At 41.5% G+C, this 26,864-nt stretch overlaps 1 protein-coding gene across 3 annotated transcripts in view; it reads right to left on the bottom strand.

The window, feature by feature from the left end:
- ARHGAP26 (Rho GTPase activating protein 26) overlaps positions 1 to 26,864 on the bottom strand; it is a 608,729-nt gene that overhangs the window by 209,042 nt on the left and 372,823 nt on the right. For 2 of the 3 annotated variants that reach the window (XM_073651266.1, XM_073651268.1), the window contains exon 20: positions 15,184 to 15,343. In XM_073651266.1, coding sequence (XP_073507367.1) covers positions 15,184 to 15,343 — 160 coding nt within the window. The remainder of the gene's footprint in view (positions 1 to 15,183; positions 15,344 to 26,864) is intronic. The other variant, XM_073651267.1, reaches the window with a different exon arrangement.

Below are 26,864 nucleotides of genomic sequence, written 5' to 3'. Positions count from 1 at the left end.
GCGGCAGTCCATGCCAGAATACTCGATTATTTTCGCCATCAACATGGGAAACTTTGTGCTCATATAGCACAAACTATATGTCCAAGAACATTAACTACTCTCCCCTGGAACCCACATCCCTCAGTCCTTAAACCCTCTCAACAATCCTACAGCACATACCGTACAATCCTATCCCACGTTGAGACAATAAGAAGATCTCTCTAATAGACCCACAGGGCCCATTATACCCTATCTCAGACAATCCCACCTTTTTACTGGGGCTATCTTCCAATCGATTTCTGGGTAGAAGTAAACATCGTCCTCTTCACTTTGCTTATGTACTATCTAACGTATCTTTAATACCTCTCAACGAGATATTTCAGGACTGCTCTATCCCTCCAAGAGCCAACTATGACTATAGACAATTGCAACATTTCTATTCCCAAGTTAAAAAAGATAAACGGCTCAATAGGGATCTGACAAATTTTGAAAAACTGTGCCTGTCGTCGTCTCCACCCTTGCACTCCATCTCATTGCTCTATAAACACCTAATAGCCCATAGTACAACTATCAAACCACCCTATTGCGATGCATGGGAAAGAGAACTGGGCAAATCTTTTGAAGACTCACAATGGGCTAAATATTTTCAATTTGCTCACAAAACGTCAATTGCAACCAAAGCTCAAGCCTTTAAGATAATCTCCAGATGGTACCGGGTTCCCATATTACTTCATAAGTGGTTTCCCGCAGTGTCAGATAGATGCTGAAGATGTGGAGTGGAAGAGGGGACGATGACACACATTTGGTGGAGCTGTCCTATAATAAGAGGTTTCTGGACTCAGGTAATTTAGACTATTAAAAAAATGACTAATCTCTCTGTGCCCGACTCTCCTGAATCTCTTTTGCTCTTTATGATCCCCAACTAGTCTCACCAAATACAAAAGGTCTTTAATAAGCTACCTTATACAGGCTGCTAAGAATGTTATTCCTCGTCACTGGAAAAGTACTTCTCCACCTACTCTGGAGAAGTGGTTCTGTGAAATAGCCCTTCTAAATAGGATGGAACATTTGATTGCCCAATCCCCCACTGATTGTGATAGATAGTGTGAGACTTGGAGAGACTGGATTAAATTCCAGGAATCCGAAGCCTACCGTCTTACATCAGACTGATGTAACCCACCCTTTTCTCTGTTGCGTTTCTTCTCTGTCCGGATTGTGCTCAGTGTTGGTTTGCGCCTGACTTCACTATAGGGTTTCCATTAGATTTATACAATGGTTGCTGTGTGTCCCAAATTAAACAGTTAGTTCTTCCAATATGTTTGAAAGCTCATGATTGTTCTGAAAGCTGGAAATATGCATTAAGTTGTAGGTGCAAATTTATGTAATAAGATAGCAGGATGTTATTAACCCCTTTACCCCCGAGGGTGGTTTGCACATTAGTGACCGGGCCAATTTTTACAATTCTGACCACTGTCATTTTATGAGGTAATTACTCTGGAACGCTTCAACGGATCCCGCTGATTCTGAGAGATTGTTTTTTCATGACATATTGTACTTCATGATAGTTGTAAAATTTTTTCGATATCACTTGCGTTTATTTGTGAAAAAAACAGAAATTTGGCGAAAATTTTGAAAATTTTGCAATTTTCAAAATTTTAATTTTTATGCAAAGAGATATGTCACACAAAATAGTTCATAAATAACATTTCCAACATGTCTACATTATATCAGCACAATTTTGGAACCAAAATTTTTTTTTATTAGGGAGCTATAAGGGTTAAAAGTTGACCAGCAATTTCTCATTTTTACAACAAAATTTACAAGACCATTTTTTTAGGGACCACATCACATTTGAAGTCACTTTGAGGGGCCTTTATGACAGAAAATACCCAAAAGTGACACCATTCTAAAAACTGCACCCCTCAAGGTGCTCAAAACCACATTCAAGAACTTTATTAACCCTTCAGGTGCTTCACAGGAATTTTTGGAATGTGGAAGAAAAAAATTAACATTTAACTTTTTTCACAAAAATGTTACTTTAGACACAATTTTTTTTATTTTCACAGGAGTAACAGGAAAAAATGGACCCCATAATTTGTTGTGCAATTTCACCTGAGCACGCAGATACCCCCATACGTGGGGATAAACCAGTGTTTGGGCGCCCGGCAGAGCTCGGAAGAGAAGGAGCGCCATTTGACTTTCTGAATAATTATTTCTTGAATAATTAGCGGACGCCATGTTGCGTTTGGAGAGCCCCTGATGTGCCTAAACAGTGGAAACCCCCCACAAGTGACACCATTTAGGAAACTTACCCCTCAGGGAACTTATCTAGATGTGTGGTGAGCACCTTGAACCCCCAGGTGCTTCACAGAAGTTTAGAACATTGAGCCGTAAAAATAAAATGTTCACATTTTTCCCACAAAAAATGTATTTCAGCCCCCAATTTTGCATTTTCATAAGGGTAACAGGAGAAATTGCACCATGCAGTTTGTTGTGCAATTTCTCCTGAGTAAGCAGATACCCCATATATGGGGAAAACCACTGTTTGGGCACACGGCAGGGTTCGGAAGAGAAGGAGTGCCATTTGACTTTTTGATTGTAAAATTAGCTTAAATAATTAGCGGACGTCATGTTTCGTTTGCAGAGCCCCTGATGTGCCTAAACAGTGGAAACCCCCCACAAGTGACACCATTTTGGAAACTAGACCCCTCAGGGAACTTATCTAGATGTGTGGTGAGCACCATGAACCCCCAGGTGCTTCACAGGAGTTTAGAACATTGAGCCGTAAAAATAAAATTGTCACATTTTTCCCACACAAATGTTTTTCAGCCCCCAATTTAGCATTTTCATAAGAGTAACAGAAGAAATTGCACCATGCAGTTTGTTGTGCAATTTCTCCTGAGTAAGCAGATACCCCATATGTGGGGGAAAACCACTGTTTGGGCGCACGGCAGGGTTCGGAAGGGAAGGAGCGCCATTTGACTTTTTGAATGTAAAATTTACTTGAATACTTAGCAGATGTGCCCCTGATGTGCCTAAACAGTGGAAAAACCCCACAAGTGACACCATTTTGGAAACTAGACCCCTAAGGGAACTTATCTAGATGTGTGCTGAGCACCCTGAACTCCCAAGTGCTTTGCAGAATTTTATAACATGGAGCCGTGAAAATAAAAAAAATCTAACTTTTTCCTCAAAAATAATGTTTTTAGCCCCAATTTTTTGGGTAAGAGGAGAAAATGGACCCCAAAACTGTTGTGCAATTTCTCCCGAGTACGCCAATACCACATATGTGGGGAAAATACAGTGTTTGGGCGAATGGCAGAGTTCAGAAGGGAAGGAGCATTGTGTGACTTTTTGAACGCAAAATTGGCTGGAATTGAGAGCGGACGCCATGTCGCGTTTGGATAGCCCCTGATGTGCCAAAACAGTAGAACCCCCCCACAAGTGACCCCATTTTGGAAACTACACCCCTCAAGGATTTTATCAAGGGGTATAGTGAACATTTTGAATCCAGAGGTACGACACAGAATTTGATAACATTAGGTCATCATATTGAATAAGTCGTCATTAGTCTCGCTACTTGAGTTTACATCAGGTACATGTTTCATGGTTATTAGACACCCAAAAAAAAAAACATGCGGGGATCGCTCGTGCATGGCAGGCAATCCCCGCGAGGTTGTTTTCGCCATGAAGCATATGGGGCAGAGACTCGAGCATGTCACTTGAGCATCCACGATAGTCAGTGCATTCCTGAGCACCCGATGCAAACTCAAGTAGCGAGCACTTGCGCTCAACACTAGTTGCCATATCGTCATCTTTTTTTTTTTTACTTTTGAAAAAAATCCCAACCCCATCACAACCTTAACCCTACCCTAACCCTAGAGTTTATTTTTTACGCCGTTCCTCATGCAGTATAAGTGATTAGACTACTTTATTCTTCGGGTCGGTTCGATTACAGCGATACTAGAATCATATCGTGTTTTTATGATTGACAGCTGTCGCACACTAAAAGGCGCAGTTTTTGCATCGCCATATTTTGAGAGCTATAATTTTTCCATATTTTGGCCTACAGAGTCATTTGATGGCTTGTTTTTTGCGGGATGAGGTGACATTTTTTGATAAATGAGAAGGTGTGTCCAAACTTTTGGTCTGTACTGTATAACTATGTATGTTTTAACACAGTCACAACATAGTACTTTCCAGTACATTCCTATATTGAGTTTGGGTGTATGGAGTGGGTTCTGGAGCTGAGCTCCAAACAGAATGGATGCTGGCTGTGTTATATAGCCGGCACATGCCTGTAACAGAAGAGACTGAAGCTAGCTCACTTGCTTTTAAAACAGATGGTACGGCGAGATTCTTACAGCATCATTAAGACATTTGTGAGTTGCATGCAAGCAATCACAAGTGTTTGATGCATTACTAAGGCAGCCAATGTGCTTCTGAAGGCCCCATTCACCACAACTTGGTGCCTCTGAGAAGTCCAGCCTGTGGCTAGGCTTTGTAGGAGATTGTTCATTTCACTATACAGTGCAATTCTAAGGTTTTCCAGAATATTTATCAAATGCAATCAGACGGACAAGGAATTAAAAAACATTTTAACTCCATAGTGACCGAGCCAATTATGTCCTTAATGACCAGGCCAAATTTTACAATTCTGACCAGTGTCACTTTATGAGGTTTCCGCTTCAAGGGATCCCACTGATTCTGAGGTGTTTTTTTTCATGACATATTGTACTTCATAATAGGGATACAATTTCTTTGCTATGAATAGCGTTTATTTGTGAAAATAGTGGAAATTTGGCGAAAATTTAGCAATTTTCAAACTTAATTCTTATGCCCTTAAATCAGAGAATTATGTCACACAAATTAGTTAATAAATAACATTTTCTACATGTGTACTTTACATTGCATCATTTTTTAAACAAATTTTTTGGTAGGAAGTTAGAAGGGTGAAAAGTTAACCAGCAATTTTCAATTTTTCCAACAAAATTTACAAAACCATTTTGTTAGGAACCACATCACATATGAAGTGGCTTTGGGGGGCCTTTATGACAGAATACCCAAAAGTGACACCATTCTAAAAACTGCATCCCACAAAACCACATTCAAGAAGTTTATTAACCCTACAGGTGCTTCACAGGAGCTAAAGCAACGTGGAAGGAAAAAATGAACATTTTACTTTTTTTCACAAACATTTTACTTTAGCCCCAATTTTTTTATTTTCACAAGGTTAAAGGGAGAAAATGGACCCCAAAATTTGTTGTGTACTTTCTCCTGAGTACGCCGATACCCGATATGTGGGGGTAAAACTACTGTTTGGGCAAATAGCTAGGTTCGGAAGGGAAAGAGCACCGTTTGACTTTTTAAATGCAAAAATGTCTGGAATCGAGAGCAGACGCCATGTCGCATTTGGAGAAACCCTGATGTGCCTAAACAGTGGAAATCCTCCATAAGTGACCCCATTTTGTAAACTAGACCCCTCATGGAATGTATGTAGATGTCTGGTGAGCACCTTCAAGCTCCATGTGCTTCACAGATGTTTATAACCTAGAGTAGTGAAAATAAAAAAAAAATCCCATTTTTCCCACAAAAATGTACTTTTAGCCCCAAATTTTTTATTTTCACAAGGGTAACAGGAGAAAATGGACCCCAAAATTTGTAGTGCAATTGCTGCTGAGTACGCTGATACCCATTTAAGCAGAACTATTGTTTGGACGCACGGCAAGGCTCGGAAAGGAAGCTGTGACGTTTTGGAATGCAGACTTTGATGGAATGGTCAGCGGGCGTTGTGTCGCGTTTGGAGAGCTCCTGATGTGCCTAAACAGTGGAAATCCCCAACAAGTTACCCATTTTGGAAACTACACCCCTCAAGAATTTTATCCAGGTTTATAGTGAGCTTTGTGAAATCACAGGTACTACACAGCATTTGATAACATTAAGTTGTCATATTGAAAATTTTCATTTTTTTTCACAAAAATGTAATTTTACCCCCAAATTTGTAATTTTCACACATAATAGGAGAAAACAGGCTCCATATTTTGTTACGCAATTTCTCCCGAACGCGATGATATGGGGATATGAAGTCAAAAAGTTCTGTTTGGGAACATGGCAGGGTGTAGCATCGGCGTCTCGGCCCCCTGCTAGGCAGAGATGCCGTCCTCCTTACCGCCGCGCTCCTGGTCCAGTGTCTTCAGGCCCCTCTGCTGCTGGTGCATGCAGCTTCCCGGGCACTGTGCTTAGGGCGCGTGACCCATCCCTCTTAAAGGGGCCGCGCATGCCGTACTAAAAAGTCCCCGGCCAACGGCCGGAGGACTTTCCCTATTTAAAGCACCTCCTCCAATATGGAGGTGCAAGTGCAAGGTTGTTGCTCTGTGATTCTTACTGTTGCTTCAGCCCTCAGGTCCTCTGCAAGTCAGTCCTGTCCGCCAGTCTGTTCTTCAGTCCAGCCCGCCAGTCTGACTACTATCCTGCCAGACAGTCTGTCTATGGGCTCTGCCTGCCTGCTTACCTGGAAGCACCTGTCTGTTACCTGCCGTGCCCACCAGCCTGCTTACCTGGAAGCTCCAGCCTGTTACCTGCCGTGCCCGCCAGCCTGCTTATCTGGAAGCACCTGCCAGTTACCCATTGTGCTCTCCAGCCGGCCTACCCGAAACACCAGTCTGGCTATCAGCCGAATCAGCCTGCTTGTCTACTCGGACCACCCATCAGCCTGCCTGCCGTGCTCATCCGCTGTACCGGTCAGTTCCTGCCATCTGACCCGTGGGAGTCACCTGCTCTCATACAAGGTCGGTCCCAGAGTGGCACCTGGTTCCCCTGCTCGGTCCCTCCCTGGTTCATGAAGTCGATTGAGCCGCCGTGCGACCTTGGTCAGGCCGAGTAGGTACTTAGTCACGCCCCTCTGGTCCCTCCTTGCACTGCAGCACAGAGGTCCCACCACCCGGATCCGTAACACAGGGCTAGGAAAGGAAAGTGCGCTATTTGTATGGAATAGATTGTGAATGCAATAGCGCATTTGGAGAGCCTCTGAAATGCGAAAACAGCAGAAGCCTCCTGCAAATGACCCTAATTTGGAAACTAGTCCACTCAAGAAATTCATCTAGGGGTGTATTTTGAACCCATAGGTGCCTCACACAATTTTATAACATTGGGACGTGGAAATATAACGTGTGGTAAAAATATAATTTTTATATTTGCTGAAAACTTGTCAGGTACACATGGGTTAATAAGTGAAACTGGACCCCATAATTTATTGCGCAATTTCTCCCGAATGCTGTAATGCTCCATATGTAGTCAGAAATTAATGGTAGGCCACACATCAGAGCTGAGACGGAAGGAGCGCCATTAGGCTTTTGGAGCATATACTGTATTTTGGTAGACTAGTTTGCGGGCGACATTTGCGGAGCCCCAAAGGTGCCAGAATAGCAGAAAAACCTCAAAAGTGACCCCATCATAGAAATTACACCTCTCAATTAATTAACCCTAGAACGCATACCTGGGGCCTCGCAGGCCCGCCCTGTTAATTGTTTTCTATTTTCTGCAAGATTACATTAGTTAGAATTTTGAAACTCTAGGTATTCCTCAGGTATATAGTTGTTTGTCATTTTTGTTTGAGTTATTCCATGTTATTTGCACACGAGCCTAAAAGGCCCCAGGTATGTGAAAATGTAGATTTTTATGGTCATGCGTTCTAGGGTTAATCTATGGCTGCAGTGACTATTTTGTAACATCCACGCCAGGCTTTTTTTCTGGAGAATTGCAAATATGCCAGTTTAGTGTCCATACATTGTGCCACTGTACAATGTAATGCCCCCATACATTTTGACCAGCTAGTGCCTTTGGAGACCCGCTCCCCGTAAAGTGTTAAGTGCTATCTCCCCACTACTACAATGGCAAATATGTGGCTGCATGCTGCGGTTTAGGCACAGGGGCCTCAGGAGGGGGGCATTTGGATTTGGGAGCGCAGAATTCACTGAATTTTACTTGAGGGGGCGGGAGCCATGTCGCTTTTCTAGAGTCTGTGTTCTACCAGTAACATGGGAACCCCCTATAGTTCAGGTACAGACCTGCGTAGGGGCTGGTTTTGTGTGGGATAAATTAGGGTTTTATTGGTAACATTTTGGGTAACAATGTTTTTCTATCGCTTCCAGAATAAGACTGGGATCACATTCTTGTGTTTTACACCGAGCACTTGTGTCGGGGTTTTATTGTAAATCCCACAAAAATGTGATTCAGATGAAACCCCCAACGGAACCACCCACCATAATGAGGCAGATGGAGACGCTTTGGAATTCGTTTAGTGTCTCCTCTGGTGGTATCCATCTTTTTAGGTGTGCACAGATCTGTGGTCGCCCACACTTGTGTACTAAATTACCCAGAGCGCAGGATAAATGTGAATCGAGCCTTGTTCCGATTTTTGGGAGGTAGAATGAACAAATAAGAGAGCAGTACAAGAATAGTTCTGATTTTTATGCGGTTCGCCCTGCGGTATAAGTGAAAAGGCGGATTTATTCTTAGGGTCGGAGCGATTTCAGCGATACCAGATTTACATGTTTTTTTTTTTTTTTTTAAGGTTTAACTGCTATCACACAGTGAAAATAATTTTTATAAAATGTAATTTTTTTCGCCGCCATATTCTGAGAGCTGTAATTTTTTGGTGAGTAGATCTGTATTTGAGCTTATGGCTTGCAAGACGAGTTGCAGATTTTTTTTTTGGGACCATTTTCGTGTATATAACACCTTTTGATAGCTTTTTATTCAGATTTTTCAGGCACAGAATTAACAAAAACCGGTAATTCAGTTATTGTTTTTATTTTTTGCGCCGTTCACCGTGCGGTAAAAGTAATAAGACTGATTTGTTAGTCGGGTCGGTACGATTACAGCGATACCAGATATATATATTTTTTATGATTTGCTATTTTTACACACTAAAAACAATATTTTACAAAAATGAATTGGTTTTTGCATTGCTATATTTTGAGAGCTGTAACTTTTTATTTTTTGTTTTTGTCAAATGAGCCATATTAGGGATGATTTTTTGCGGGACAGTTTGACGTTTTCATTTATACAATTTTTTTCTATATACCACTTTTTCATCGCCTTACATTCACTTTTTTGTGAGTCACAATGATGAAAAAGCGAAGTTTTTGGCATGTTTTTAATTATTTTTTTTAAGCCGTTCACCATACAGAATAAATAAGATGCCAGTTTTATAGAGCGGGTCCTTCCAGATGTGACAATACCAATTATGAGTACGTTTTTGTTTTTTTTATTTATCACAAACGCTGCGTTTTGTGTGGCGAAACAAATTTTGGTGATTTGTATGTAGTTTTTTTGTGTGTTTTTTTTAACTTTTTTACATATTTTATTTTACTTTTTCATTAAGTCCCAGTGCAGGACATGTATTATTTTCAGTTTGATTACTGGTCTCATACACTGCAGTACTTGTGTACTGCAGTGCATGAGGCTTTCAGTATCTCACAGCTTTATAAGCTGGATCTAACAGGTCATCATACCCTGTGGTCATCACTTTACCTCTGGGTACCATGGTAAACCATTCTCATCGCGGAGGTATGATGGTTACTAAGAGGGAATTGCGACCCCCTTGTAACAACTTAAATACCGCTGTCCCGATTGACACAGTCAAAGTCAGTAATATCCCCACATGGAACTACTAATTATGTAGGAACGTCTCCAAGACTAAATAGACACAATATGTCAAAATTTAATAGACAAAATATAGCAAAATGCACTGTCAAATGCCATTTAATATAGACAAGTTTTTATCATGGTAGTTAAAGAGAGTTATATTCCATTACAAATACCAGCACTGGGAAAATGGCAGGCAATCCAAGTAGGAAAAATAGTCCATGCGCAACACCAGTACTAGCTTGTTATCCCAAGGGTTTCTTGAGAAAGCCAGCTGTAACTTTTTTTTTTGCACATGTCAAAGATGGAAAAATTGTACTGAAAAAAATTGCACAATATGAAAAATAAAAAAAACCTTGTGGAAGGTGGGTTAAGGAAAAGTCCACATGTGGTGGAGTTTTTCTGCAGCATGGGGAGGAGTCCTGAGGAGATAATTTGCATATTCCCACTGCATTTTGGGGTAAGTGAAGAGTCTCCGCGAGCTCAAAGAACACTGGATTTTGGCTGTTGGAGCTGAAAAGAGGACATCGGTAAACTAGGGGCGGAGTCCTGAGGAGATAATTTGCATATTCCCACTGCATTTTGGGGTAAGTGAAGAGTCTCCGCGAGCTCAAAGAACACTGGATTTTGGCTGTTGGAGCTGAAAAGAGGACATCGGTAAACTAGGGGCGGAGTCCTGAGGAGATAATTTGCATATTCCCACTGCATTTTGGGGTAAGTGAAGAGTCTCCGCGAGCTCAAAGAACACTGGATTTTGGCTGTTGGAGCTGAAAAGAGGACATCGGTAAACTAGGGGCGGAGTCCTGAGGAGATAATTTGCATATTCCCACTGCATTTTGGGGTAAGTGAAGAGTCTCCGCGAGCTCAAAGAACACTGGATTTTGGCTGTTGGAGCTGAAAAGAGGAATTTTGAAGCTTTTTTTTGAAGCTTTTTTCACTGTTTTCAGAACATTAACAGTAAGAACATGGAAGAGTCCAGGAGCCATTTGGTGAGCTGCATATCGTGCTACATGTTCACAGACTTGCCAGTGGAAAAGCCAAACTTCACATGCCAGAAATGCAAGCTTGTGTCCCTGTTGGAGGAAAAGTTGCGAAATCTAGAAGACAGGTTAACTACCTTGAAAATCATTAAGGAAGATGAAGAGTTCTTAGACAGAGCAGAATTATCTCTTCATGATTCAGAAAGAGAAGAAATTCGAACTGCACCTGACGAAACAGAGGAATGGAAGCATGTGACCCAGAGAAGCAGGAGGATCGAGAGGCAGTCAGCACCCATACTGCTCAGGAACCAGTACCAGGCTCTCACGCAGGAGAACCATGAAGAAATACAGCAAAATAAGACTTTGCCAGCAATGAATAACCTTGTAAGCCCTCAGAATCCTCCTGGATGGAGAAAGAAGAATGTTGTGAAGAAAAAACGGAGAGTGGTGGTCATGGGGGATTCCCTGTTAAGAGGAACAGAGGCCGCTATCTGCAGACCAGACATAACCTCAAGAGAAATGTGCTGTCTTCCAGGAGCAAAAATTAAAGATGTGTCTGACAGGATATCAAGACTCTTCAGACCTACAGATCACTACCCATTCCTGCTAATACATGTGGGGACAAATGACACCGCAAGAAAAGACCTGGAAACCATCTGCAGTGACTTTGAAGACTTAGGCAAGAAAGTGAAAGAATTGGGAGCGCAGGTGGTCTTCTCATCCATCCTCCCAGTGGATGGCCATGGAACAATGAGGTGGAATAAGATTCTACAGGTGAACAACTGGCTACATCGATGGTGCCGTCAACAAGGATTTGGATTTCTGGATCACGGAATGAATTACCTATACGATGGACTACTTGCTAGAGATGGGGTGCACCTTACAAAGACTGGAAAACATGTATTTGGAAGTCGCCTTGCTACACTCATCAGGAGAGCTTTAAACTAGAACAATGTGGGAAGGGAAGCAAAAGGCCAGAAAAAGCCATACAGCTGACAAATACTATTGAGATCTCTGCTACTGGAAGTGGAAAGGAAGAACAAAGACAAAACAATTTAAATAATAAAAATATGGGAGGAAGAGAAACCAATCACAAACTAAAATGTTTTTATACAAATGCACAAAGCATGGGCAACAAACAAGGAGAATTGGAACTACTAATGCAGGAAAAGAAATATGATGTCATTGGAATCACTGAAACTTGGTGGGACGATACACATGATTGGAATAAAAGGCTAAAAGGATACAAATTATTTGCAAGAAACAGACTTGATAAACGAGGAGGAGGTGTCGCATTGTATGTTAGAAAAGCGTATATCTGCACAGAGATTGAAGCTTCAGAGACTGGGAGTTCTGTGGAAACTGTTTGGGTAAGAATACAAGGAGAGAACAACGGAAAGGACACCATTGTAGGCATTTACTACAGGCCACCTGGGCAAGCTGAAGATATGGATGAACTCTTTATGTATCAAATGACCAAGTTCTCAAAAAAATATGACGTAGTGGTCATGGGAGATTTCAACTATCCAGACATTTGTTGGGAACCTCTCTCAAGTAAAACTAACAGGTCAAGCAAATTCTTATCCTCTCTTGCTGACAACTTTATCTTCCAAAAGGTAGGTGAGAAAACAAGGGGATCTGCTACTTTGGATCTAATCCTTATAAACAGTGATGAAATGGTTGAGGAGGTAAAGGTGGCTGGGACCCTAGGAGGCAGCGATCATGCTATTATAGAATTTTCGATAACTAGAGGAGGAAGACATGTGAAGACTCAAACTTCAAGGTTAGATTTTAGAAAGGCAGATTTTAAGAGACTCAGAAAGAGAATAGGAGGGATCCAATGGCTGGATGTCCTTAAGGACAAAAATGTCCAGGAAGGATGGGAAATTTTTAAAACTGAGATTCTCAAAGCACAATCGTTAACAATCCCGAAAAGTAGGAAGAATGGGAAGCATTTAAGGAAACCAGGATGGATGAACACAGAACTTAAACACATGCTAAAAAGAAAGAAAGAAATGTTTATTAAATGGAAAGAGGGAGGCATATCTAAAGAAGATTATAATGCAGTCTGCAGATCCTGTAGGGCACGTATCAGGTTAGCTAAAGCTGACAATGAATTAAGGCTTGCAAGAGATGTCAAAAGCAACAAAAAAGGATTTTGGGGGTATGTCAAAAGTAAAAGAAAAGTCAAAGATGCTATAGGATTTTTACAGGATGAAAATGGAGAAATGGTAAGAGAGGATGTTGAGAAGGCCGAACTTTTTAATTCCTATTTTGCATCTGTTTTCTCTCAGAAAGAAAATGTATCATCAACTGATCTTCACTGTCGTTTTAAAGGAATAGAAGAATCCAAGTTATCTGTAAACAGAAAGATTGTGAGGGAATATTTAGCTAACAAAAATGAGTTCAAGTCTCCAGGTCCAGATGAATTACACCCCAGAGTACTGAAGGAGATCGTAGAAGAAATTTTAGAACCACTCTCCATAATCTTTGAAAATTCTTGGAGAACAGGAGAAGTCCCAGAAGACTGGAGAAGAGCAAATGTTGTTCCTATCTTCAAAAAGGGGAAGAAGGTGGACCCAGGGAACTATAGGCCGGTGAGTCTGACTTCTATACCAGGAAAGATCTTTGAACAAATTATTAAACAACATGTAGGTAAGTACATGGATAAGAATGAAGTGATTAACCAGAGTCAGCATGGGTTTGTAACTAACAAGTCATGTCAGACTAACTTAATTTCCTTCTATGACAGAATCACTGACTGGGTGGATCAGGGAAATTCTGTAGATATAGTATATCTTGACTTCAGCAAAGCATTTGACAAAGTATCTCACACCATCCTTATTGAAAAAATGACCAAGTATGCAATGGACCAGGCAACTGTTAGGTGGATTCATAACTGGCTTAGTGATCGGACTCAAAGGGTAGTTGTAAATGGCTTCACATCCAGCTGGATGAATGTCTCAAGTGGGGTACCACAGGGCTCCGTCCTGGGACCTGTATTGTTCAACATCTTTATCAATGATTTAGATGAAGGAATTGAGGGTAAACTGATTAAATTTGCTGATGACACAAAGCTAGGAGGGATAGCTAATACTAGAGAAGAGAGAGAGAGGATTCAAAAAGACCTAAATAAACTGGAGCAGTGGGCAGCAACCAACAGAATGTTTTTTAACAGGGAAAAATGCAAAGTACTACATCTGGGCAATAAAAATGAAAAAAGCATATACAGAATGGGAGGAATAGAGCTAAGCAACAGTACATGTGAAAAAGACTTAGGTATACTAATAGATCATAGACTGAACATGAGTCAACAGTGTGATGCAGCAGCAAAAAAGGCAAATACAATTCTGGGATGTATTAACAGAAGCATACAGTCTAGATCACGTGAAGTCATTATCGGACTTTACTCCTCTTTGGTCAGACCTCATCTGGAATACTGTGTACAGTTTTGGGCACCACATTTTAAAAAAGACATAGACAAACTGGAGCAAGTTCAGAGAAGAGCGACCAGAATGGTGACTGGTCTGCAAACCATGTCCTATGAGGAACGGTTGCAGGATTTGGGAATGTTTAGCTTGCAAAAAAGAAGACTGAGAGGAGACTTAATAGCTGTCTACAAATATGTCAAGGGCTGTCACATTGTAGAAGGATCATCTTTATTCTCATTTGCACAAGGAAAGACTAGAAGCAATGGGATGAAACTAAATGGGAGGAGACACAGATTAGATATTAGAAAAAACTTTTTGACAGTGAGGGTGATCAATGAGTGGAACAGGCTGCCACGAGAGGTGGTGAGTTCCCCTTCAATGGACGTCTTCAAACAGAGGCTGGACAGACATCTGTTTGAGATGATTTAGTGAATCCTGCTTTGAGCAGGGGGTTGGACCAGATGACCCAGGAGGTCCCTTCCAACTCTACATTCTATGATTCTATGATTATCAAATACGTGCAGATTTTATACTGTAAATTGGCATTGATTTTTGGTATAAAATATTTGCAACTTCTGACCTCACTCTTGGTTAAATTGCAGTTTCCTATCTGGTACACTGTGGCCTACAAAGTGCCCCCAAAAGTGAATCTACAAAATAGTCAGCTGAGGTCTGAGCGGCACTGTGGCGGTCTAGTAGCTCTGCTCTATATTATATCACATATTAATGCCCTGTACCATTATCTATGTGTGCTGCTTTGGACACTTGGTAAGGGTGACAATTTTATTTTTTGATACTCTCTCTATATTGTACAGGAACCTGAAGAAATGTCTGTTCTCTATATGGAAAGATTTACAGTGATTGACAACTAGCAAGCAGCTCTTCATGACTATTAAATGTCAGGCTTTATTATCTGCACTGGTTTTCAGCCTATTTGTTCTCAAACTTAATTATTCTGCATGACATAAGTAATGGTCTCGCGTTAAAGTATTTTCAGCTTACGATAACCGCCCTAGAGCAGATTACTATTGTAACTTGAGAAAACACCTTTCAGCTTAAGAAACTGATCCTCTGAAGGCAAGTGAAATATGACAAGATGAAGACTGTTGTGCAGACTGATTGGCCTAGCACGCCATGGCACTTACAGGGAATTCGGCCTGCTAACTTTAATGACTTCCAGGTCAGGATCACTGGAGTTGAGATTATTCATGTTGGTGCGCTGAGCACAGCTGGAATTCACAGAGCTGTTTGCATTAGATGAACTGACCGACTCCACACTCGAATTTACACTGTTCCTCTTCTCTTCTGAAAGCAAACCAAACATGTATTAAAAACATTACAATGTAAAAGGCCTCTAGTTCAGAAAATTCATGAAATATTGAAAAACAATTAAAGGGAACATGTCAGTTTCCTGAAGCCCCCAACCCACCACCACATATTTATACACTGTTCAAAAAAATAAAGGGAGCACTCAAATAACACATCCTAGATCTGAATGAATGAAATATTCTCATTGAATACTTTGTTCTGTACAAAGTTGAATGTGCTGACAACAAAATCACACAACAATCATCAATGGAAATCAAATTTATTAACCAATGGAGGCCTGGATTTGGAGTCACCCCCAAAATTAAAGTGGAAAAAAACACTACAGGCTGATCCAACTTTGATGTAATGTCCTTAAAACAAGTCAAAATGAGGCTCAGTATTGTGTGTGGCCTCCACGTGCCTGTATGACCTCCCTACAACGCCTGGGGCATGCTCCTGATGAGGTTGCGAATGGTCTCCTGTGGGATCTCCTCCCTGACCTGGACAGTCTGTTGTGCAACGTGACGTTGGTGGATGGAGCGAGACATGATGTCCCAGATGTGCTCAATCGGATTCAGGTCTGGGGAATGGGCGGGCCAGTCTATACCTTCAATGCCTTCATCTTGCAGGAACTGCTGACACACTCCAGCCACATGAGGTCTGACACTGTCCAGCATTAGGAGGAACCCAGGGCCAACAGCACCAGCATATGGTCTCACAAGGGGTCTGAGGATCTCATCTCGGTACCTAATGGCAGTCAGGCTACCTCTGGCGAGCACATGGAGGGCTGTGCGGCCCTCCAAAGAAGTGCCACCCCACACCATTACTGACCCACTGCCAAACTGGTCATGCTGAAGGATGTTGCAGGCAGCAGATCTCTCTCCACGGCGTCTCCAGACTCTGTCACATGTGCTCAGTGTGAACCTGCTTTCATCTGTGAAGAGCACAGGGCGCCAGTCGCGACTTTGCCAATCCTGGTGTGCTGTGGCAAATGCCAAGCGTCCTGCATGGTGTTGGGCTGTGAGCCCAACCCCCATCTGTGGACGACGGGCCCTCATACCACCCTCATGGAGTGGTTTTCTAACCGTTTGTGCAGACACATGCACATTTGTGGCCTGCTGGAGGTCATTTTGCAGGGCTCTGGCAGTGCTCTTCCTGTTCCTCCTTGCACAACGGCGGAGGTAGCGGTCCTGCTGCTGGGTTGTTGCCCTCCTACGGCCCCCTCCACGTCTCCTGGTGTACTGGCCTGTCTCCTGGTAGCACCTCCAGCCTCAGGACACTACGCTGACAGACACAGCAAACCTTCTTGCCACAGCTCGCATTGATGTGCCATCCTGGATGATCTGCACTACCTGAGCAACTTCTGTGGGTTGTAGAGTCCGTCTCATTCTACCACGAGTGTGAAAGCACAACCAACATTCAAAAGTGACCAAAACATGAGCCGGAAAGCATTGGTACTGAGATGTTGTCTGTGGTCCCCACCTGTAGAACCACTACTTTATTGAGGGTGTCTTGATAATTGCCAATAATTTCCATCTATTCTCTATTCCATTTGCACAATAGCATGTGAAATTGATTGTCAATCAGTGTTGCTTCCTAAGTGGACAGTTTGATTTCAAAGAAGTTTGATTTTGTTGGAGTTATATTCTGTTTAAGCGTTCCCTTTATTTTTTTGAGCAGTGTATATCACTTTATATCCTTTTTAACTAGCACCTTTTCGTGGCTTATTGATTTCTGAATATGCCTAAAATCAGTTTTTTGAATGGGCTTGTGATATAATTGATTGCTGACTAGTTTTAGGGGTGTTGTTTTACCCTTTTACCCAGATTAATTGTCCCACTAATCAGGTTATCATGCTCTTGTGGACATGAGTGACATTATTTGTAAGAGCAACATCACCGCTGGCTCTTTGCACACCTCTGCCTCTCTGAGAATGTGCTGTAAGCCGGGTGTACGCTTCCCAGAATCATCCGCGCACTGTGTATGCCTAGGGAGGCAGCAGTGACATGGGAGTTAGTCAGCAATTACTGCTGGCTCTGCAAATCTCACGACTGGTTAAGACCTGCATCACTACTGCCTCGATGCGCATAGTGCACCGATGAGCCTACGGGCGTACACCTGGATTCACAGCATTCACTGGATTCACTGCCTGGGAGGCAGAAATTTGGAAAGGACCAGTGGTGATATTTCTCGTGAAAATGATGCATCATTGAAAGCCTGCAAGGGCAGGGCCCTCTTCCCACTTTACCAGTCTATCATTGTTAGTTTGTTTACTGTAAGTGATATCTGTATTTAGTATGTAACCCCTTCTTATGTACAGCGCCTTGGAATCAATGGCGCTATATAAATAAATAATAATAATAATAATAATCATGCAGCCTATGCACATAGAGCAGAGTGACGGTGGAGAGGTAGGGCTTTACCAGAACAGTGTAAGCAACAGCTCCATTTGTTATTTTATTGTAATAAAAAATGTTAAAACGTACAACCCCTCTAAATTCAACGCACCGGAAAAATAACGCTCCGCCACTCAACAGATATATATGGGAAAAAAAACCACACAAATCACTAGCAATAGTGATTCAATGCCCAATTCATTTTAGACACTTCTTACACCCACCTTGAAAAATCCGAGGACTCTAACAATATTATGTGAGGAATAGTAAAATTCACCAAATATATCATTGAAATTCACAATTTTGAGTTCAAAAAATAGTTGCACATGTACACCAGGCATAAGGTGATTTAAAGGGAACCTGTCAGGTCCCCCATACCCTTCAACTCAGCAGCATTCACATGTGTATGATTAAACGCCCTGCCCCAGCCCTGTATAACATAATTCAGGTAAATAAATGCTTTAAGAAAGCATTTATATTGTCCCAGTTTCCTATGCTAATGAGGGCTTTGACTAGTCAATGGGGTATTAGTTCCCCAGACTAGTCAGACCTCTTCCATGTTATCACACTTCTTTGGACGTCATAACATAATTTGCAAGAGCCGGCCTCATCGTCAACTCATGCAAATCTGCACACGCGCGCGGCTCATTTCGGCAACGTAACAGCGTCTCTGAAGCAGAGTGTATACTTCCCAGCTTCAGAGGCACACTGCACATCTCCGGAAGCCATCTTCTGAACCTCCGGTCATGCGCGGTGCATCTCTGATTCCGGGAAGTGTACACCCGGCTTCAGAGACGCAGATTTGCATGAGCTGGCGATGACGCCGCTTGTGCAAATTATCTTGTCACACCCATAGGATCGTGATAACATGGAGAGAGGGCTAACTGGTCTGGGGAACTAATGCCCCATCAACTAGTCAAACCCTCATTAGCATAAGAAACGGGGACAATATAAATACTTTTTTAAAGCATTTATTTAGCTGAATTACGTTATACAGGGCTGGTTAGGCAGGGAGTTTAATCATATATAGGTGAATGCTGCTGGGATCGAGAGCATGGGGGACCTGACAGGTTCCCTTTAAAGCGTTGCTAGTGGATTTTGCAAAATTCATCATACTATGAACATCATTTTGATAAAAAGGTTTTAAAAGGCAGCTTAAAAAAGTAAAATGCTGCACAGCAACATCCATGTCACATTTTCAAGATCATTCTGTAAACCACAGACTTAGAATAAACCAAGACACGACCGTCTTTCCCTAATGGATTTTATGGGTAACAGATTTAGGGCTTCAAGCATTTCACAAGGCAGATCATTATTCGTAGTCAATCTACTAAATGTTTAAAATATCAGACCACAACGCTATGCTATTCGCACTTTTCCACTCAAAAGTCACATTTGGCCATCAGGCTCCCAGAAGTCTCTGGTTTTGAGGTCAAGGTTGTTGGCCGACATCTCTGTTATTACATATGATATACAGTATATTTATGTTACACAAATGTGATTTATTTTCCCACATTCTGTCAAATACCAGTATGTCTGAAACGCTAATACTTTTAACTTAAAAAAAAGACTAAATGTTTCTTAAGTTCAATGCATTCTTTGAATATGGTGTAAGATTGCAATATGAATAGTGAGCAAATGAGCAATGCCATGACCTATATACAATGTAGACATGATGTAAGATTTTTCAACTAAAATAATCTCTCACAGAAATGTAATGCCATGGAAATTCTAGAAAAAAAACATTATATATATATATATATGCACATACATACATACATAATTAAAAAAAGACCTGGACCATATCCTGGAGCCCACTCAAGAGGGAGAGCTCACAGCAAGGAGTGGTTATTTGTGTCCTGCAGTGGGTAGGTGAGTTTTGGACCAGTTGGAGACAGACAGGTGGTCTGTACCAAAAAGACTGGCATCCAGAAGAAACTTGGAGGATCTCGGTGAGGGCCAAAGTGTTGAAGATATAATATAGTTATTGGCAAGTTATGGTTCAAGAAATGAGGTAGTTGTCTGTGTGTGGGCTAGGTTCTTTAATTTTTCATGCTGCTTACAAGCTGAATCAAGCCATTTCCTTATGATTGTCATTACACTTGTAGGGATTCACGCTCAATAGTAGGATTGTTGTGTCAAAATAATGTGACATTTATTTCCACATGTTGCACAGCACAAAAAACAAAACAAAATCCCTAGCCTTGTCCAGGCACTAACAAAACAAAATAGACCCTGGCTACTCATACATGGCTGTACTAGTCCCAGTTCGGTCAAACAAAACAGCTATTGTCCATAACAACCACTGATATTTGCAGTTTGGTGCACACAGCCCTGTGCAGACTCCTTTCAGAAAGACTCTGGTTTATCTCTTCCAGCTCCAAACACAACGTACACTGCTCAGCTCCCCAGCTGACAGAGAGACCAAGGTGAACACATGCCCTGGTTCTTAGTCAAAGCTAGCAAGGTGTATCAAATCAAGACCTGCAGTGCTAAGATTTAACCCAGTCCTACCTGGCTTTCCTACACACTATATATATATATATATATATATATATATATATATATATATATATATATATATATATATATATATATATATATATTATATAGTACAGACCAAAGGTTTGGACACACCTTTTCATGACTATGAAAATTGTACATTCACACTGAAGGCATCAAAACTATGAATTAACACATGTGGAATTATATACTTAACCAAAAAGTGTGAAACAACTGAAAATATGTCTTCTATTCTAGGTTCTTCAAAGTAGCCACCTTTTGCTTTGATGACTGCTTTGCACACTCTTGGCATTCTCTTGATGAGCTTGGCCATATTGACAAGTCCCTTATACATGGACTGTCCACATATCTCCTGGCATGAACTTGACAGTCTCATATGTGCCTTTAAAGGTGTTCCGTTCAGGTCGGGAGGTCCGCAGCCAGTTCATGAATCATGGGTCGTGGAACATGGATGTGTGAATGCATTGAATATTGGCCGTTTCTATGAATAAGTAAAAGCTCTTGTGTGCACATGTGAATCCGGGCACAAACTCCTTCTGGCTCTTCACACAGGTGCTGTCATTAATACAGTTTTTAGATTTGCCAGAAAATAAATATGCTTTTAATCAGAGAAATCATTATTCGCTTTGGAAGGATTCTATATCACCCTTCTCTAAAGCTCTAGCAAATAGAAGACTATTGCATGTACTCAAAGAGGCATATGTGTTATGATTTTCATGCTACATTTTCTATATATCTCTTTGATATGAAAAACGTGATTCCTCACATCAACTTCACATTTAGCTTGGGTACACGGACAGTTGTTAAGATTAGTTCTAATTCCAGCAGGTTAGCTGCTTATTTTACACGTTTCTCATCAGCAATAAACAGCCTGCATTTCTACAGTAATTAACTACAAATCATACCATACAGAAAAAAGCACCTCACATTTATCATGAGACTACTTACATACATTTTATTTCAACAGCAATTAGTTGTTAAGATCCAAATTATTTTATAACAGATCTGTATTGGTACTGGATTGTTTTTTAAAGCACAGTTTTTTTTTCTCTCACTTTCCCCTTAACACAAAAAATTAAATAAGACAATTCTGAATAAGCAGATGTCCCTTACCCACTGACCCAGTAAATGGCTCAAGCACAATGGCAATTGGTTTGTCTATTTACATTAATCTTTCATTTATCTTCCACCCAGGTTGTAAATTGAACATAAATCACACCCAAAAACAATGCACACACTCAAGAAGCCAAAAGGTTTAAACACTCTTCGACAAGGATAATTAATTAGTTAATCATCTGAATTTCCTGACCAGAACCCAAGTCTCAAATATGCCTATGAAGCTGTGGCGTTTGGAAGGGGAGTGTAGCGTTGGCGTACCTGGACGCTTCCCATTCTTCCCTCCCTCGTCAAGGACGCCGACCAACTCACTGCCCTGGCCCTTGTCCAGTGCCCTTCACCTGCTGCTTCCCTGGGTCTGCGCACACCTGGCAGATTCCATGGCACTGCGCTTAGGGCGTATGTGCACTCCCGGTCTCTTAAAAAGACAGTGCGCACCATCCAAAAGTGTCCCCCAGCCAATGGCTGGGAGACACTATTATTTAAGGCACCTCCACCTGTTGGGAGGTGCCTGAGCAATGTGGTCGCTCTGCCTTATTTGCACCCTTGCTAGTTCTCAGGTCCCCTGTATCTGTCTGTGCCTGCCTGTTCCTGTCTTCCCGCTTTAGGCTGTGAAAACCATGATGCGGCTAAAAGAAATGACCTGCCCAGGTGACTTCCAACTGGAAGTCGCTCAGTAACTTATATCAAAACGTCCTAAAAAAAGAAAACACGCAAAGAAAATGTTAAAAAAAAAAATAATGGAAAAATGCAAGAAAAAGACAATTCAGGACAAAAGATGTTAGCATATACATGCACTATGCATCAGCACAATGCGATTAATGAATGCGTGAACTCCAACATTGAGGCAAACTTTAAAAACGTGACGTACTAACATTTTTTAAACAGAAAATGCAAAAGCCATCGAATCACGCCAAGGTGTACCCAAATATGGATGATTCCCATCACTAATGTCCTACCTGTATGTGCTAAACCAGGCCTCATCTGAACTGGGGAATGATGGGGGAATGATGGGTGGATAATGGTGCTGAGCCCCGGAGGGGACCACACCCTCCAATGTGTACTACAAAAAAAGACAAATAGGGCCCACACACCTTTATTATTAAATTAATATACAGGTGCACAAATGCACTATGTGGCCAATAAACAAACATATACATACATGATATGTAAGCACTCTGCGCTTAATGAATACATGAACTCTACTATTGCTGAAGATGTCAAAAAGTAAGGTACTTAGCATTTTTAATCAAAGAGCACAAAAAGACATTCAGCCACATCAAGGTGTATCTAAATATGGATGGTCCCTATCACTTGTGCACTTGCACATTCATTGAATGATAGGGGTCTGTGGGCCCTATTTTTTATTGTTTGTAGTACATATTCGGGAATCTGACCCACTTCAGGGTTCATCACCCTTATCCACCCATCTTTCCCAGACATGGTTTTAATTGTGCGCTATGTCTGTTTTATTTTTTTTTTAAGTTCCTCATTCAGATGAGGCTGGTTTGGGACATGGAGAGGTAAGACAATAGAGATCGTGCCCATCTATATTTAGGTACACCTTGACGTGGTTGGATGACTTTTGCGCCATTTGATCAAACAATGCTAACTAAGTACCTTACGTTTTTAACCCCTTTACCCCCGAGGGTGGTTTGCACGTTAATGACCGGGCCAATTTTTACAATTCTGACCACTGTCACTTTATGAGGTAATTACTCTGGAACGCTTCAATGGATCCCCCTGATTCTGAGATTGCTTTTTCGTGACATATTGTACTTCATGATAGTGGTAACATTTCTTCGATATCATTTGTGAAAAAAACGGAAATTTGGCGAAAATTTTTAAAATTTTGCAATTTTCAAAATTTGAATTTTTATACCCTTAAATCAGAGAGATATGTCACACAAAATAGTTAATAAATAACATTTCCCACATGTTTACTTTACAGCAGCACAATTTTGGAACCAAATTTTTTTTTTGCTAGGAAGCTATAAGGTTAAAAGTTGATCAGCGATTTCTCATTTTTCCAACAAAATTTACAAAACCATTTTTTTAGTGACCACATCACATTTGAAGTAACTGAGGGGTCTTTATGACAGAAAATACCCAAAAGTGACACCATTCTAAAAACTGCACCCCTCAAGGTGCTCAAAACCACATTCAAGAACTTTATTAACCCTTCAGGTGCTTCACAGGAATTTTTGGAATGTGGAAGAAAAAAATGAACATTTAACTTTTTTCAAAAAAATGTTACTTTAGACCCAATTTTTTTTATTTTCGCAGGGGTAACAGGAAAAATTGGACCCCAAAATTTGTTGTGCAATTTCCCCTGGGCACGCAGATACCCCATATGTGGGGAAAAACCACTGTTTGGGTGCACAGCAGGGCTTGGAAGGGAAGGAGCACCATTTGACTTTTTGATTGTAAAAATTGCTTGAATAATTAGCGGACGCCATGTTGTGTTTGGAGAGCCCCTGATATGTCTAAACAGTGGAAACCCCCACAAGTGACCACATTTTGGAAACTAGACCCCCCTGGGAACTTATCTAGATTGGTGGTGAACCCCCAGGTGCTTCACAAATTAATCCGTAAAAATGAAAAAGTATTTTTTTTTTCACTTTTTCATTTTTACGAATCAATTTGTGACGCACCTGGGGGTTCAAAGTGCTCACTACGCATCTAGATAGGTGCCTTGGGGGGTCTAGTTTCCAAAATGGGGTCACTTGTGGGGGAGCTCCAATGTTTAGGCACACAGAGGGTCTCCAAACGCAACATGGTGTCCGCTAACAAATTGAATAGAAAATCCGCTCAAATTGTTAGCGGACACCGTGTTGCATTTGGAGAGCCCCTGTGTGCCTAAACATTGGAGCTCCCCCACAAGTGACCCCATTTCGGAAACTAGACCCTCCAAGGCACCTATCTAGATGCATAGTGAGCACTTGGAATCCCCAGGTGCTTCACAAATTGATTCGTAAAAATGAAAAAGTGGAAAAAAAATAATTTTTCATTTTTACGAATCAATTTGTGAAGCACCTGGGGGTTCAAGTGCTCACTATGCATCTAGATAGGTGCCTTGGGGGGTCTAGTTTCCAAAATGGGGTCACTTGTGGGGGAGCTCCAATGTTTAGACACACAGGGGCTCTCCAAACGCAACATGGTGTCCGCTAACAAATTGAATGGAAAATCCGCTCAAATTGTTAGCGGACACCATGTTGCGTTTGGAGAGCCCCTGTGTGCCTAAACATTGGAGCTCCCCCACAAGTGACCCCATTTTGGAAACTAGACCCCTCAAGGATTTTATCAAGGGGTATAGTGAACATTTTAAACCCAGAGGTACGACAGAATTTGATAACATTAGATCATCATATTGAATAAGTTGTCATTAGTCTTGAGGGCAAGTACTCGCTACTTGAGTTTGCATCGGGTACTAGGGTATGCACCATGTACTGCGTGTGCTCGAGTGACATGCTCGAGTCCCTGCCCCGCATGTTTCACGGTTATTAGACACCCAAAATAAAACATGCTGGGATCGCTCGTGCATGGCAGGCAATCCCCGCAAAGTTTTTTTGGCCGCGGAGCATATGGGGCGGAGACCCGAGCATGTCACTCAAATACCCACGATACTCAATGCATACCAGAGCACCCGATGCAAACTCAAGTAGCAAGCACTTGTGCTCAACACTAGTCGCCATATCGCCATCTTTTTTTCTTACTTTTGAAAAAAATGCCAACCCCATGACAACCCTAACCCCAACCCCAGCCCAACCCTAACCCCAGCCCAACCCTAACCCTAACCCGAGAGTTTATTTTTTATGCCGTTCCTCATGCGGTATAAGTGATTAGACGACTTTATTCTTCGGGTCGGTGCGATTACTGCGATACCAGAATCATATGGTGTTTTTATGATTGACAGCTGTCACACACTAAAAGACGCATTTTTTGTAAAATCTAGTTTTTGCAACGCCATATTTTGAGAGCTATAATTTTCCATATTTTGGCTGACAGAGTCATGTGATGGCTTGTTTTTTGCGGGATGAGTTGACATTTTTATTGGTGCCATTTTCAGGCACGTGACATTTTTTGATCGCTTTATATTCCGATTTTTGGGAGGCAGAATAAACAAAAACCAACAATTCAGGAACTGTTTTTTTTTAAATTTTTTATTCTGTTCCGCGTGTGGCAAAATTGATAAGGCAGCTTTATTCTTTGGGTCAGTACGTTTACAGCGGTACCACATTTATATCGTTTTTCTATGTTTTGGCGCTTTTACACAATAAAAGCTATTTTATAGAAAAAATTATTTTTTAGCATAGCTTTATTCTGAGAGATATAACTTTTTTATTTTTCGGCTGGAGCTGTATGGCGGCTTGTTTTTTGCGGGACGAGATGACGTTTTCAACGGTAGTATTTTCATTTATATTCGTTTTTTGATCGCGTGTTATTCCATTTTTTGTTTGGCGGTATGGTGATAAAGCATTGTTTTTTGCTTCTTTTTTTTTTTTTTACCGTGTTCACTGAAGGGGTTAACTAGTGGGACAGTTTTATAGGTCAGGTCGTTCCGGACGCGGCGATACCAAATATGTGTACTTTTATTGTTTTTTTTGTTTTTTTTCATAATATTTATTGATGGGTACATTATATTTTTATTTTTGGTGGATTATTATTATTTTTTTTTTTTTTTATATTTTTACATTTTTTTTGTAATTTTTTTCTCACTTTCTGACAGTTTTTTAACTTCTTTACTTTGTCCCACTCTGGGACTTTAACTTTTTTTTCTCTGATCGCCTGTATGGCACAGGAATTGAGCACCATCCCTGTGCCGTGCAGGCTGTCAGCGCTGGACAGGGAGAAGATAATTTGGAAATGCACTGCGCATGTCCAAAAAATCTTCCTGCTGTCTGGTGACCCGGATGTTGTCATGACGACATCGGGTCGTCATGGCAACATCCTGGAAGCCGCGGCAGACAGAAATGGAGGCCGGAAGAGGAGGTAAGTATACCGATCACCTCCCCTTAGCCACGGCAATGCTGCGATCGACTTCGATCGCAGCATTGCGGGGGTTAATGTGCCGGGAGTGGTGCGGGACCGCTCCCTGCACATAGCACCGGGTGTCAGCTGTGACAATCAGCTGACACCCGGCGGCGATCGCGCCCGCACACCCTGTGTGCGGGCGCGATCGCGATGACGTACTAATATGGCACAGGCTTTTAAAGCCCAGTGCACAAACGCGTATTAGTACGTCATAGGTTGTAAAGGGGTTAATGTTTACATCAATAGTGAAGTCTATACAGCACATAGGAGATACTGTGACTGGTGTATATACATCAAATTGGAGACACTGGGACTGGAGTATATATTGTATATAGGAGACTCTGGGACTGGTATATATACAGCATATAGGAGACACTGGGACTGGCAGTGCCAGTGTTTGTTCTAAACCGCCACTAGGGAACTAGGGTGGGGTTTGAATTTGTCCATAC

This window comes from Phyllobates terribilis, unplaced genomic scaffold (assembly GCF_046119375.1).
Source record: "Phyllobates terribilis strain yellow unplaced genomic scaffold, ASM4611937v1 Scaffold_11__3_contigs__length_659146591, whole genome shotgun sequence".
Lineage (NCBI taxonomy): Eukaryota > Metazoa > Chordata > Amphibia > Anura > Dendrobatidae > Phyllobates > Phyllobates terribilis.
Note: the sequence above shows the minus strand (reverse complement) of the source record. Positions and strands in the feature narration are given on the sequence as shown.